The sequence below is a fragment of the Theobroma cacao genome, chromosome 10 (assembly GCF_000208745.1).
Source record: "Theobroma cacao cultivar B97-61/B2 chromosome 10, Criollo_cocoa_genome_V2, whole genome shotgun sequence".
Lineage (NCBI taxonomy): Eukaryota > Viridiplantae > Streptophyta > Magnoliopsida > Malvales > Malvaceae > Theobroma > Theobroma cacao.
In genome coordinates, this window is record NC_030859.1 from 14,937,618 (window position 1) to 14,953,121 (window position 15,504).

Genomic DNA, 15,504 nt, shown 5'->3' on the forward strand with positions numbered 1-15,504 from the left:
GTTTATTTGATTTAAAATAAAAATATAACTATTTATTTGATTTAAAATAAAGTTATAAGTGTTTGATTGAATGTAATAAAAATATAAAATTATTAGATTTTTTTGAATAATTTAAGGAATTTTTCGGATAGTATATCAAATTAAAAATTGTAAGTTTTAATTCTTCAAAAATGCATGTAGGGTCAAGGAAAAAAAAATAAAAATAAAAAACCAAGAAAAGAAAAGAGAAGAAAAACAAGTATGGAAGAGTCGACCTATGTGGCCACCCTGTCAAAGACCGGAAAAGAAGACAAAGGGAAAGTGTCTGTTGCCGAAGACAGAAGTGTCAACCATTTTCCTTACCAATTTCAAAATAAACTATTGCTCTAATACTAATAATTATTGAGGGAGGAAGAACAAAAGCGAAAAAGCAAGCAAGAAGAAGATGGGAATAGCAGTTGTGGGGATGGATTCGCTAAGCGAGAGAGCAGCGATGATGAGAGAGGCTCTGCTAAAGAGCCAGACCATTACAGACAACGTGGTCTCCATTCTTGGTTCTTTCGACAGCCGCCTCTCTGCCCTCGAGACTGCCATGCGTCCCACTCAGGTTTCCTTCTGCTTTCCAGGATTTACTTATGAGTTTATCAGATCAGGGAATTTCCCTTATGCTTTCCTTGCTGTTTTGGGTATTACAGATTAGAACTCATGCTATAAGAAAAGCTCATGAGAATATAGACAAGACTTTGAAGTCTGCTGAAGTTATTTTGGCACAATTTGATCTCTCTCGTCAGGTTCGTCTTTCTAACTAAAAGATGAAGTTGAAGATCCATTGCTTAGCTGTATCTTAGTTTATGCCTAATCAAACCTAAATTATGGAACTTTTTTATTTGTAAAAACCCAAATTCCAATTTAAATGACTTTCGTGTTCTCAAATCATGGAATTTCTTTGTCATGAGAGCGAGGTAGATGTTCTTGCTTTTGAATGTATTATTATTGGTTGTTTGAATTTTCGTAGGCCGAGGCTAAAATACTTAAGGGACCGCATGAGGACCTAGAAGGTTACCTAGGAGCAATTGATCAGCTAAGAAACAACATTCGCTTTTTTAGCAGCAGCAAGAACTTTAGGAATAGCGATGGGGTGCTTAACCAAGCTAACACTTTACTTGATAAAGCTATTTCAAAGCTAGAGGACGAGTATAAGCAGCTTTTAAATTCTTACAGGTTTGTGTTCCTAACTCATCAAGTCCTTTTGACTTTGTGTTTTTATCTTCTGACTTGTACAGTTAACAATTCATGGCTTGTATAGACTAGTGCTCCATGATGAGATGATAACTTCTGGTATTGAAATTTTCTGTCATCATACTTCTTACCTTTGTCTCTAAAAACCAGGCCCTCTGGCACCATTGCATCTTTCAAATTTCTCGTCATACTACTCATAGAGGTCATCCTTACAATAGTTTCCTGTTATTAATATACTAAGCAATTGCATGGATGTTTTGATTGTGCTTTCTCAATTTTTCTTGCATTTGTGTGTGAGTGTGGGCTTTTATGTGTCTTTTGAGCATCATTTCTGTCATATTTCTTTATCAGAATATGCAGAGCAAGTGCCATAGTCTTATTTGTTAATCTGGTTGATAATATGGTGAACAGCTATTAGGTTGAGATCCAAATGGTCTAAATGCCAAATTATATACTGGTGTTATTACTGCTAACTCCTCATCCTTTGGTACTGATTCTCCCCTTATGTTAGGTTAGTACTAATGCATCATAAGCATTAACCAGGAAAAAACTCAAATTTCTTCTTTTTATCTTTTTTTAATGAAGTTTAAGAATAATCTATTTAATGGGTGTTTTCTCAATAATCTTAGGATACTATTTGTCATATTAAGGATCTATTTTTTTAGATTGCTTAATCTTGCAATTTTCATTATGTTTTATTCCTCCCTTTTATTTCTTTTTCTTTTTAATTGAACTTCAGCAAACCTATTGAGCCTGATCGTCTCTTTGATGGCCTTCCAAATGCACTACGTCCGTCATCAGGATCACCTGGAAACCAAGGTGATGCTGGTGGCAAGAGTACATCCCATAACCATTCTGAGCTTGAAAAAAGTGAGCTGGAAACTGCTGTCTATACTCCTCCTACACTTATACCTCCACGGATTATGCCATTACTGCATGATTTGGCCCAGCAAATGGTTCGAGCTGGTCATCAGCAGCAGTTACTCAGAATTTACAAGTGAGATTTTCTGGTCTTGCTCTTTAGTTATTTTTGCCTATGTTCAATTACTTGTTTAATTTTTCGGACTTCAAGCCATATAACTTTTTTTGAATAATTAAATTATCATAAGGTTTGGCATGATGCTAAGGTCATGTCAATTGATTAGTGTCTTTATTATTTGCTTGGATTAATCCCTGTGTCTGAGTTGTGAAGTGTGCATAATAATATCCTTGTCCTCATGCGATGAATAAAACTCAAAAAATTAATTTCTATACAACTCGAGTCAAACATGTCTTACTACCAAGTTTTTAGGGTCAGCTACATAAGTTTTGTGTGCCATCAATAGATATCTCAAAAGGCTAATGGGATGTAACAGCTTTCCTACCATGTTGCGGCACCACTTCAATAAAATTTCATTTCTGTCATCATAATTAAGAGAGTTCGACCTAGCTAGGGCACAGGGTAATACAATTATTTGGACAGTGGTGAAAGTTTAATGGGCTGGGAGTGGTTGATGTTTTACAGTATGACAAGAAACTGCTTTTGCTTACTACTGCCTCTGAATTTTTGAACTTGCTTTTGGAATATTATGGATTTCTATCACCATTGAAAGCTAGCAATCATTGTCAAATTAAATCTTTTGGACAGAGAGGGAGGTGGAAGTTCTTTGCAAGCATATCGCTAGGAGTTTTGGCTTAATTAAATAAAGTTGCTTAATAGGAGGCTGGGTGATGGGGTTGTGGGAGAAGAAGCACGTATGCTAGCCAATTATATAGGCAACATTATTTCTGATCTAGATAAAGTTTGAAAAAAAAAAAATCCCTAATCTCCTTCCAAATCAATAGCATGCCTCTTCCATGTGAGATCATGATGGAATCATTGATTGGTTTAAACATCCAGCCTCAATCCCAACTTAGAAGAGAACTGAGTTTAACTGTTGTATGGTTAATTTATCTTGTATCTGACCTATTCTTGTTGACCTGGAAACATAAAGCCCACGAGAATATATAGGTGTCCAAGATTCTGCCTAGATTTAAACTAGGCGGGTAACACTAAAACTATAGCTATTAGGCCATTCCAGTGGTGTTGTAGAGATGTGATTTAAACAGTCATGGGTTGAGTTTTGGAGCCAAATGCATGATTTGCTTTTGATGGGGGTTCAAACACATAGTTGAGCCACTGACTGCAATGAGAAGCACAGCCTTAGCCAAGAAATCAGTATCATTATTTCCGTCCCTTGTATATTTTCCAGCAGAAACATGTTCATGATGTCCTTTATCTTATTAAGGGTTTCATTATAATATGCTAGGACTGCTTTGAGCTTTGCAGTGCATTTACAACTGTTAAACAATCACTTTCTACTATGACATATTGACATTAGACCATCAGTCTTTTCAACATAGCCTCTGCATTGCTTTCCCAATGTCTTCTGGAAACATAAGTTGCAGCAATCTCACCTTTGCCGTAATTTATCGAAACACCATTTCAGACACTTCACACTTCCATATTAGGTAAATTTGTTCTGAATCCAATCTTAGAAGATTCTTCCTATTTATTGTTGATTATTTGGAGAACTGTTGCCTTCAATATCCATATACACTGTTAGTTTCCTTAGATAAACTCTGTGGAAATAAATTCATACCTATAGTTGTATGAGTGATGTCATTATTGTTTTGCTTGCAACAGATCTAACATTTTCATTTTTTCTCAGAGAAACCCGTTCTTTGGTTCTGGAAGAAAGTCTCCGCAAATTGGGAGTTGAAAAACTTAGCAAAGATGATGTCCAGAAGATGCAATGGGAGGTTTTGGAGGCAAAGATTGGCAATTGGATTCACTTTATGCGTATTGCTGTAAGTAACATTGTGGAATATGGAGAAATTTCAATCAACCTGTTCTTCCAAATGACTAGTTATTTTTGAACAGGTCAAACTGCTATTTGCTGGAGAACGAAAAGTTTGTGATCAAATGTTTGAAGGCTTTGATTCTCTTAGTGATCAATGTTTTGCTGAAGTTACTGCGAGTAGTGTTTCAGTTCTACTTAGTTTTGGTGAGGCGATTGCAAAAAGCAAAAGATCACCAGAAAAATTGTTTGTACTTTTAGACATGTACGAGATAATGAGAGAGCTTCACCCTGAGGTATGGTTAATATTACAATTCTTCTAGTGTGTCCTGAGGTCACTGCAATTTGAGAATGGGGCTTAGGAGATGGATAAAATACATGCAATCATTTTATGTAGTTCCATTTTTAGTTTGACTGGATCTGAAATTTTCTAGGACTTCCATATAGATTAAATTACTGATAATACATTGGGTCAAATGGAACGATTTATGATATGTTTTTTTGTCTTGGCCAAACATGCATGCTACAGTATTTCACTGAATTAGAATAGTTCTAGGATCAGAAAGAATGGCTGCACTTTGTTTTTATTTTTATTTTTTATTTCTCTTTTTTCTCTGTTAATGAGTTTTGTTTCATAATAAAAATTATGGGAACAATTGACTTGCACTGTAAAACTAGGACTTTCTATTTGCTCTATATATTTCCTTGATCAATTTATTGTTTATTATCACTTGCCAAGTATTGGAGTATGTGAGGAGAATTGCTTCCAATTGAAGTTTACAAAACTGTTGTGCAAAATGTTGTGAATTTATTTAATTTTGCATTTTTCTATTGATTTTAAAATTCATCACCGGCCTGTACCAAATGGATACCTTTCAAATCATACTTTTGTATTTTATTCTTTTGAAATTAGATATTAAAATGTGAAAGTATTTTCTCTTATAACATTGTTATGATTTCTTCATATGTCTCGATTGTTAGACATGTAAGGATTGTCAAAGATTTATTTATAAATTTTCTAGGTAAACTCTTTAAAATCTGTGGTATATACTGTCAGATTTCACCTGGTCTTCCAGCTAGGTTTATAATTTAGTGGAAGAGTCATAATCAAGTTTACTGTGTAGCCTTCACTTCCCTGCTGTAAAGGTGGGGCAAACTGAGATGGTGCTTGGTATTTTTCATTAACTTAATATTTTAATTCTTTTGCAGATCGAAACAATTTTCAAAGGTAAAGCATGCACCGAGATCAGAGAATCTGCATTCGGCTTAACAAAGCGGCTTGCCCAGACAGCTCAAGAGACCTTTGGTGATTTTGAAGAAGCAGTTGAAAAAGATGCAACAAAAACTGCAGTGCTGGATGGAACTGTCCATCCTTTGACCAGCTATGTGATTAATTATGTAAAGTTTTTGTTCGAGTAAGTTCAGCTTTCCTCAATTTGTAGGTTATTCATCTTTCTCTTTGGCAAATGATAATGCATGCTTTCCATCTGCATTAGTGTGTGAAAATTTTATCATACTTTACGCCTTTATTTCTCTCTTTCTCTCTCACGCACATGTACAATTGCACACCAGCTGCACCTTTTATATATTCATTTATTTATTGTATAAAATTCTTTCCTGTTATTCAATAATTATTTGTTTCAAATATCAGTGGAAGAATCTCGCTCCAAATTAGCCAGTACTAGAAAATCTGTGGTAAAAGAATTTTCAAAGTTTGATATTGGACAATCTGTTATATCTCATCTGATATATGGAAAAAATAACAGAATCTAATCATCCTTCATCAAAACGAAGATAAATAAAATATCCAACTTGTCTTTGTGCTTTATTACTCACTTACGCTCATCATGTGTGCTAATCATATGTTGCTTTAAATTTAAACAGATATGCATGACCTGTGATCTTTGAAACTAATCTGTTTGTAGTTCTAGTTCTAACAAATGGGAGGACTGAATATTTGTCAATGCAGTATTAATTATCCAGCAATTTTCATAATCAAATCATGATATGATTGTATGATGTTTAACCTTGTCTTAATCCTGAAGCCAATTTAGTGGTTCAATATTATGGTCTGGTTGTGATATTTTTGCTGCATGATACGATTGGCGATAGATATAGTTCACACTTTTGAACTGAAAATCATGTGTTGAATTCCTGCAGCTACCAATCAACATTGAAGCAACTTTTCCAGGAATTTGAAAATGCTGATGGTACAAATTCTCAATTGGCTTCTGTAACAATGAGAATTATGCAGGCTCTTCAAACAAATTTGGATGGAAAATCCAAGCAGTATAAAGATCAGGCCTTGACCCACTTATTTCTCATGAATAATATTCACTATATGGTGAGATCTGTGCGCAGGTCAGTTGTGAATCTGAATTTTCCTGTGCTTCTTAAGGTTACTTCTTTGTTGTGCATATAGTTCTGATACTTTGTGATCTCTTGTTTTAGATCTGAAGCCAAAGACCTGTTAGGGGATGATTGGGTGCAAAGACACAGGAGGATTGTGCAGCAGCATGCAAATCAATACAAAAGGAATGCTTGGCAAAAGGTATTTTTCTGATGACCTAATTGACATAACACAAGAAAAGGACTGATTTGGCAATGTTCCTTATTTTTCTTACTTAGTTATTCAATAAATTAATCACTCATTTATCTCAATAGACAGCTGGTGATCAGTTGCTAGTTTTGTACTGTTGTAAAGAATATTGTTACAATTTAATCATGTTAATTGCTTAGCATGTCTTAAAACTGATGCTTAAGGAATGGTCGTCTGCATTGAGCACACTTGCACAGGAGTGAAAATGTCACCTATTTGGCCATTTTTTGCTATGTATTCTCCTGTCATCTTGGTGTCTTGTGCTCATGATGTCCTTATGGAAAAATGGGGCATCTAACACTAAAATAATACCCCATAGACCAATATGTTTTGTCCTTTATGCTCCTCCTCCCCCTCTTTTCTTTTTGTTTTGGGTTGTGATTTAAGATGCATACAAACTAGTTCTTGGACATAGATGTTTGTGGAGTTAGGTTTGATTACTGGATTGTTCAAGGTAGATTTTCCCTTGCCATAGCATCTTAAAATAAGCTAAAACTCTTATAATAATACTATTTTTTACTTATGAACATATTGCTAATGTATACTTAAAAAGTTTATCTTGAGGTTTAATGTGTGTTTCATTCATATCTGAAGGCCAATAGGTAGTTGATGTGCTTCATCAGTGGAAACATCTATTTTAAAATTTCAGATAGATTTTAACATGTATCATGTTTGACGTATGTAACACAAGAATACAGTTGTCTACTATCCTTACATTTGGTCAGAACTCCTAACTCCGAAGATCTGCACAAATTTTGTAATACTCCTTTAGTCGCAAAGAATGCTTATAAGGACTTTTCAATGTCTTAATACTCAAAATAATAAATCTTGACCTTTGAAAATAAATTAATTTGGACCCTTTGTATAAACTAAATTAGAACTGTATGGACAATAAATTCTCGAGTAGAGACTCGGAAAGAGCCCCTATATGGGCCTAAAATTAAGAAAAAATCTTTTTAATTTGGTGTGAACAAAATAAGATTTTTAACCAGGTAAAATGATCTGTAGTTAGATTCATATTGTAAATATTAAGTCTTGACAATCTGCCATTATCTCAAAGGGGGTATTACAACCTTCTTATAGACTTCAAGTCGCATAAAATATTGAATTCTCGCTCAGAAAAGTATTAAATGGCAAGTGGTTAAAATCTGTTGAAAATTTAGCAATAATAGCCAAAAAATACCTTGATATATTCACTACTAATGTAATGTGTATAGAACCATGTATTGTCATGCTATTTCCTACCATGTTAAAAAACTGGAATCTATTTTATGGAACGATATGTATAAACTAACAAATAAATGACTCCATAGTAAATAATTAGTAGACTCCATTAATTACCATGAACACTTTAGTCTTGGACAAATTATATTTCTTGGTTGGTATAGGCTCCCAAATGAGGTGATATTCTCCATCTTGACATGGCTATTGCCTCATATACATTTGGAAATGGCTATTGCATTGGAACTAGCTTGTAATTGTATAATGCTTTCAAATTACTCATTTCCCTTAATGTTGTACAAATTAACTAACATTTTCTTAATGGTTTTTTCAAATTACTCATTTCCCTTAATGTTGTACAAATTAACTAACATTTTCTTAATGGTTTTTTCTACTATAGATCCTGCAGTGTCTCTCTATACAAGGACTGACCTCATCTGGAGGTGGTAGTGCAGTAGGTGGTGATGGAGGCAACAGCAGTGGTGTTTCCAGAGCACTGGTTAAAGACAGGTCAATTTTAACTGGATCCGTGTCACCCCTCTGGCTTTGCTCTTAATTCCTCAAAATAAAAATTTTATATATGGATCCATGTATTTTATTTGTCCTTAACCTCTGATCTTGATGTGCAAGTTGTTCATGGATCAGGTTCAAGATTTTCAATATGCAGTTTGAGGAGCTTCATCAAAGGCAATCTCAATGGACAGTGCCCGACACAGAGTTGAGGGAGTCCCTGAGGCTTGCAGTTGCTGAAGTGTTGTTGCCAGCCTATAGATCATTTCTAAAACGCTATGGGTACATTTTTGCACTGATAAACTTAATACTAATTTGAAATTTTTTTTGGCTTATTTAATACAAATGGAGTAACATTAAAGTAGTTGTGCGAGCGTGTCAATTTGTGTTTATGCATGCATGTGTTTTTGTTTGTTCTTGTTTGGAAGCCACAACCCTTTTTTTTCCACATGGTTGTTAAGACACAAGAATGTGGTCTTGGAAAAGTTTTGAGCTGTGAAGATGATGGCGAAACGGGTGTGAAATGCTTTTCCTCTCATCTTTGAAGTCAATTTGTTCAGAAAGCTGACCATAACTTAGTTACATAAGTTTCATATACCGATACTAAAATCAATTAACAGTAATGCCGATGTCTTTACTTTCGTTTTGAGAATCTGTACCGTCTCCTATTCCAACTTATTATTCTTATTTCTGATTTTTATGTACTGCAGACCTCTAGTTGAGAGTGGGAAAAATCCTCAGAAGTACATCAAGTATTCAGTAGAGGACCTTGAACGAATGTTGGGAGAATTCTTCGAGGGCAAGAATTTAAGTGAACCAAAGCGATAGTTTTGATAATGCTTGTTTCTGATAGGAAAGCCGATGAGTTGTCTGCTTTTCCAGTAGTCCATATTGTATATCATTGCTAGAATCGTTCTGGTGGATGGTTCTGTTTAGTAGTACTATGAAGGAAGATTATTTTTATCTTTGAGTTGCTAAAAGATTTGTGAGGAAATAAGCAAAAAAGAAAAGAAAATAGATGTTGGTGTGTGCATGGGCCATGCAAAACTGAGAATAAGAGCGTCTAAATTCCTTTGTACAATGCGGTGGCCTGGTTGCGTATTGAGTGTATATTTGTAATCTAAAAATCAGGTAACTATTCTACTTGGGCATTTTCCCATTTCTTTTGTCCTGTCTACAAACAGTCTAACATCTGAACTGAAAAGAAAAGTTTCATCTATTTTTTTTATTTATTTGAGGAAAAGAGCAATTCGTATGTTATTTGAATAAAGGATGCATTTACTTATTCTTGCATCAAATTACATTTATCCTTTTCTTTTTTTTGTTGAACAAAACAAAAAACGTTAGTCTAATCAGCACACCCTTATAACATCATTCATCAATAGGTCCCAAGCCCTAATAGGAGGAGAATCAAAATTAATAAATTTGTTAAATCTGCCAAGGCATTGTCTTCTCGAAAGACATGATGAATATTAACTTCTCCTTGACGATGAAGAAGACTTTGAATAACTTGAATCAAGTCTAGGTTGAAACATGGATTAACAAGAGGGGAAGGAATGGCTTGCACAAGAAGCTTGCTGTCAATTTGAAGATCAATCTTGTGATAGTCTAAGTCCCATGCAAGACATAATCCCCGATATACCTTCCAAAGCTCTGCATGGCACATTGTGCATTTCCTAAGGTGAAAGGCAAAGCCACCTTGCCATTCACTTGCAAAGTTTCAAAGAACACCTATTGTTGCGAGTTTTATAGGTCGACAATAGGCACCATCTGAATTCAAAGAAATTCATCTTAAAGGAGGTGTGGACCAATCAATGAAAACTTTTTCTCTTCGGTTTAGAGAGATACCCACACACTCAAGGTATTTTGAACAAGAATGATGCACAACAGATGACAAGGTACGAATCAAAATAATACGACATTTTGTACTAATAACCTTGCCTTCAAAAATGAAAGACTTTTGCCATTTCCAAAGGAACCAACATGTAACTTCAAATACAACAGTCCAAGGAATATCATTAACATCAACTCTCCACTTGTGAAGATTAAACAAAAACCAATCAAATGCAGCTGACGAGAAAAAATTCACATAATCTTCTTGACGGAGCCTTGTCCAAATAGCATTTGCAAAGGAACAATCCCTCAACACATGTAAAATTGATTCATTCTCTACATGGCATTGTGTACAAGAGGGATCAATCAAAAGATGATGACAAACTCTTTCTTGATTAGTTAAAAGACGATCCTAGAGGCATTAAAGCAAAAACATATAGATACATTGTGGACCTTCTCACTTCCATGCCAAATTCCATAGACCCTTGTTAAGCTTAATCTCCAAAATAGTAATCTCCTACAAATATTCATAAGCCGAATTTACTGTGAATCGACCAAAAGAAGAAAAGGCCCAATAAGGTTTATCAAACAGCGGAGGAGTAAATGGGGGAGAAAACTAGAAATTAAACTAAGCTCCTTTACCGAAAGACAGCTAGACAAACGACTCCAATCCCATTCCCCATTCAACAAACTAAAGCTATTCACACAACTCTCATCATCAATGTCCACACCCTTCGCTCGAGCAACATCAATTAAAGGGTGTTCTCCCGCCCAAATATCAATCCAAAAACTTGTTGAGTGACCATCGCTAATGGCCTAATGATATTCTTTTTAAAACAATTCCAAAGGCGACCAAGAGATGCCTAAAGCATAGAAGAACTTACACGATGTACATTCTTAAGAACCATAAAGGAACCCACATTGTACTTCTCTCGCAAGATTCTTACCTAAAGTTTGTCTATCTTAGTTAAAATATGCCAACATAATTTAAGAAGGAATGCATCATTCACTATTCTTAAACTACGAATACCCAAACCTTTTTCATCTTTGGGCTTACAAGCATCCGTCCAAGTCATTAAATGCATTTTCCTAGAATTGGAGTCTTCCTCCCACAAAAAATTATGACAAAGAGCCTCAATTCACTTACAAGTATTTGTAGGGATAGTGATAGTTTGCATCGTATAATCAGGAATCGTAGAGAGAATAGATTTAAATAAAGTAAGTCTACCTGTGAAGGAAAGTGATAACTCTATGATATAGAGTTATTTGGGTTTAATTTTGATAATAAATTAGCGTAGATCTTGTACTAATGCATAGAATTTAGTAGATTTTATTTAATTATTTTAAATTAGTTATTTTAAATGAGTCAATCTAATCATGGTTAATTTTATGCTTAATTTGGTGTTAATGTGGATAAGATAGGTTATTATTGATTTATTTGTATTTTTGTAGGTGTTTGAAAGAAGAATTTTAGTAAAAGCTACAACTTTCATGTTTACCACTTCACCCAATTCATCTTGGAAGGTAGTCAAAAATTTTGTCGAAGTTGACGCACTACAGCAGTCCTAGAGCAATTATAATTTCTGTTAATTAATTGGATAAGGCTGCGACTCACATAGTCTGGTGAGGAAATTCTAGTTGAAATTGACTTCTTTCTCCACCAAACTTGGCCTAACTTCAAAGTCTATAAAAACAACCTTTCAGAGGACTTAAAAAGAGGAGCGGAAGAAAAACACTAGATTGAAAGTTGAGACTCAAGCTACAAAGTCATTGAAGCTGAGAAGATTTTGGAGGATTCAAGAAGACTTGGAAGATCAAGATTATAATTCTTGACTTTATTCTTTTTGATTATTCATTTATTTTCTTAGTTTGTTTTTATTGTTTAAACTTATTCAATGATGATGTGTGACTTGATGGGGAACTAAATTGTTAATTTAAGATTATGATTAGAACTCAATAAGTAGTCTGAATTATTTATTGCTCTTTTACTTATGTTTGATAGATTTAAGTTGTTTATTTTATTCTGTTCTTAATGCTTCTAATTGTCGAATCACTAATTAAATTGAATTGGAAACATAGATTAAACCTTGATGAAGGAGATTTAGGTAGACTTTGAATAGAATAACATATGATCGAATACACTTAGTTGATTAGGTGGTTTGATTTGCATATAGGGTAGACATACACTTATAAGTCATACGAAGCCAAGATTATAACACAAACTTAATGAATCTTTTTTCAATTTAATTTGCATAGACATATAGTAAAATAATTGAGAAAGGTATTTTTATGAGAAACTCGACAGAGACTTGTAAATAATTTAGGACTTTAGGTTCTCAATTTAATCCATTAAACTAAGTTAAGAGAGAGAGACAATAATCAGATGAAATATTGAGGGATATTATAATCTTAGGTCTGGTAGTTAAGTGAGTATTATTTGCTATTTAATTTTAGTTTTAGTTATTAGTTTTAATTTTTTTTATTTCAATTGTTTAGATAAAATTAGGGTGTTATAATTTTAGTAGTTAACAGCAAGAATTAAACAATTCTCCATGGGAATGATACTCTACTTCATTGCTATATTACTTGTTAAAAATACGTGCACTTGCGTGAGTAGAAAATTGAACAAGGAGTTTTTGAAGTCGTTGCCGGGGAATTGATTTTTAATTCTTTCTTATTAATATTAATACCAAACATTCCTAATCTTACTTTAAACTCTTCTTTTTATTTTCAGATACTTTTCATTGAGATGATAAACTATCTGTGGCCATTTGAACAATTTGTGCCTAAGAGGGTTGCTAGTGATTATGCATTGGATGCAATCAGTGTTTTAGCCATCCAAGTATATGTTTTGTCTCAGAAAATTAATGCTTGGGGTGATAATGCTTTTCAAAGTGCTTTTGTGACATGTGAGCTTTGTGGAGATAGGCATTTAAGTGATTGTTGTCCAACCTATTACAAATCAATGCAATTTGATGGAAGCTTCGATGGGCAACAAAATAAGCCATACTCCAACAATTACAACTCAGGATGGAATCACAAATATTTTTCATTGAGTAATGATCATGGTCCTAAATATTTATCATAGCCTATTTTCCATAATGGTTTTCAGTCACAAGTTAGAGCTCTTACGCTAGAGAAGAAGCCTTCAATAGAGGATACATTCATGTAATTCATGACAAAGATTGATGCCTTCATGACAAAGACAGATGTCTTCATGACAAAGACTGATGCCATCATTCAAAGTCAAGCAGAATCAATCGATATCTTGAGACACAAGTGGGTCAACTAGCTAGTGCAATCAATAATAGACTTCAAGATGATGGAGATAAAGTAAATCAAGGAAATACATCCAGCAATCAAGTTCAAGATGAAGAAATTAAGCAAGAAGAGGAAATATTTACATCACTACAAGTCAAGTCATCTGTGCCTCCCATTCCTTTTTTGGATACAGTTGATGAGTTACTTAAAGAGGTTATAGCAAAAGCGCATTATTCAAGAATAAATCAATTTGAGAAGTTAAATAAAAGTCAGCCTATTCCACCACCTTGGGTTAAGCAAGCATCAAATATTGAGTTAAAAGCACTACAACCTCATTTTAAGAGAAGGCTACTTTCACAACTCAAGCTTTTTCCATGCAAAGTCAAGCTATTGACTATAAAGAAGCGCTTCTTGGGAGGCAACCCAAGCTTTCAAAACTCTTATTTTTTTGTTATTTATTTATTTATTTTCATTAATCTCTATTTATTTTTTTCAGTGAAAAAATTTTTCTTATAAGTGACAATGAGGATGATGAGGAGGAAGATTAGAGCTTCACAAAATTCATCCAATCATTAGGAGAGTGTTCTTTACCTTTCTTTTATTTTTTCTAACATTGAGGACAATGTTTAATTTAAGTTTTGGGGGTGAATTTATTTTTCTGGTGGTAAATATTCTGTGGGAATGTTAGATTTAATTTTATTTACATGTTTATCTAGATTTATAAATCATTTAGGATTAATTGGTAAATGAATTTATTTCTTGTTTAAATTTTAGGAATCTAAAGTAAAGTTGTGCCAATTTTTTTCAATAATTTTTTTTCCCAATGATGATAACTAGTTGTCTTAAATTCTTAACTTTTGGTGAATAAGGTTTTTGTTGGGATTCATGCTAAAGTCTTTTGTTAAGTATCATCGTTAGGATGTGATTTGCATAATTTTGAGCACTATATCTTTTACTTTGAATTATTCTGAATATCTAAAGAGGGTTTATATTGATGTAAATTGCAAAACCCGACTTACTTTGAATTATTCTGAATATCTAAAGAGGGTTTATATTGATGTAAATTACAAAACCCGATCTTATAAACACATGTCATGACATACATACACTGAGTAGCATGTTATTACGCTAGGAAAGCTCCTAAGAATAGACGAAACCCGATATTGTACCTAACGGTACACTTGAGTTGATTTAACCTCGAACTAGTTCAAATAGGAATCGTAGGATGAAATTTAATTTTGTACAGTTCAGGAATGACTAAAACTGATTGTTCGAAGTTCAAGGGTTCATTTGGGGAAAAATTAAAAATTTTTATGTTCAGGGGCAAAATCATCATTTTGCCACCTAAGATAATAATTTGATCATGGAGTAAAATTTTTGACCAAGATTAACTATTTGGAGTATAATTTAATGATAGGAAGTGAAAAATTTTAATTTCGGCAATTTTCAAAACATAGGGGCAAAACGGTAATTTTGTTGTCTCGGGGTAAAACCGTAATTTTCACCACCCAAACTTGTCAAAATCATAGGATTTATTTATTTTTGGTATGAATAACTATGGTATTTTAAGTGGTGAAGAAATTGAAGTTTAAAGGATGAAATTTTAAAAACGGGCCAATGGAAAAGTGACATGGCACTTTTTAATGATTTAATATTATTTTAAAGGAAAATCAGCCCATTTAAACCCCACATCAAGTGATGGTCGGCCATAAGAAGAAAATAAGAGAGAAAATAGAGAGGAAAGGAAGAAAAGAGAAAAACCCAAAGGAAAACTAGAAAATTCAAAGGGGAATTCGTGTTTTTCGTCCGTTTACACGTCTGACGGTAAGATTTTTTGACTTTAGCTTGATTTCTACCTTTCCTATGCCTTTGTTTCCATTTAGCATGCTTGAGGAGAGAGATCAAAAAGTGATACCAAGGGGCTGACCGAATTTCAAGGGGAAGGATTTTGAAATTTTTATGTTTTGATTCTTAGTTAAATTGGTAGTTTTAGTTAGTTAAATGTGTATAGAAATCAAATAGGGCAAGAAAGCATGAAATTCT

General features: G+C 33.7%; 1 protein-coding gene across 1 annotated transcript; it reads left to right on the forward strand.

Moving 5' to 3' along the window:
* Nucleotides 250-9,534, forward strand: LOC18586839 (exocyst complex component EXO70A1). The gene is made up of 12 exons (XM_018129507.1): nucleotides 250-586; nucleotides 675-770; nucleotides 995-1,200; nucleotides 1,958-2,215; nucleotides 3,909-4,047; nucleotides 4,121-4,333; nucleotides 5,247-5,452; nucleotides 6,198-6,398; nucleotides 6,489-6,588; nucleotides 8,258-8,367; nucleotides 8,503-8,649; nucleotides 9,078-9,534. The coding sequence occupies exons 1-12, from the start codon at nucleotides 425-427 to the stop codon at nucleotides 9,193-9,195; spliced, it is 1,956 nt and encodes a 651-aa protein (XP_017984996.1). The 5' UTR covers nucleotides 250-424; the 3' UTR covers nucleotides 9,196-9,534.

Bases quoted from the DNA above. Each gene is read 5' to 3' on its own strand.
- LOC18586839 (XM_018129507.1), top strand. From the start codon at position 425: ATGGGAATAGCAGTTGTGGGGATGGATTCGCTAAGCGAGAGAGCAGCG. The intron at 587-674 runs GTTTCCTTCTGC...TGGGTATTACAG, and splicing joins CTGCCATGCGTCCCACTCAG to ATTAGAACTCATGCTATAAG. The intron at 2,216-3,908 runs GTGAGATTTTCT...ATTTTTTCTCAG, and splicing joins CAGTTACTCAGAATTTACAA to AGAAACCCGTTCTTTGGTTC.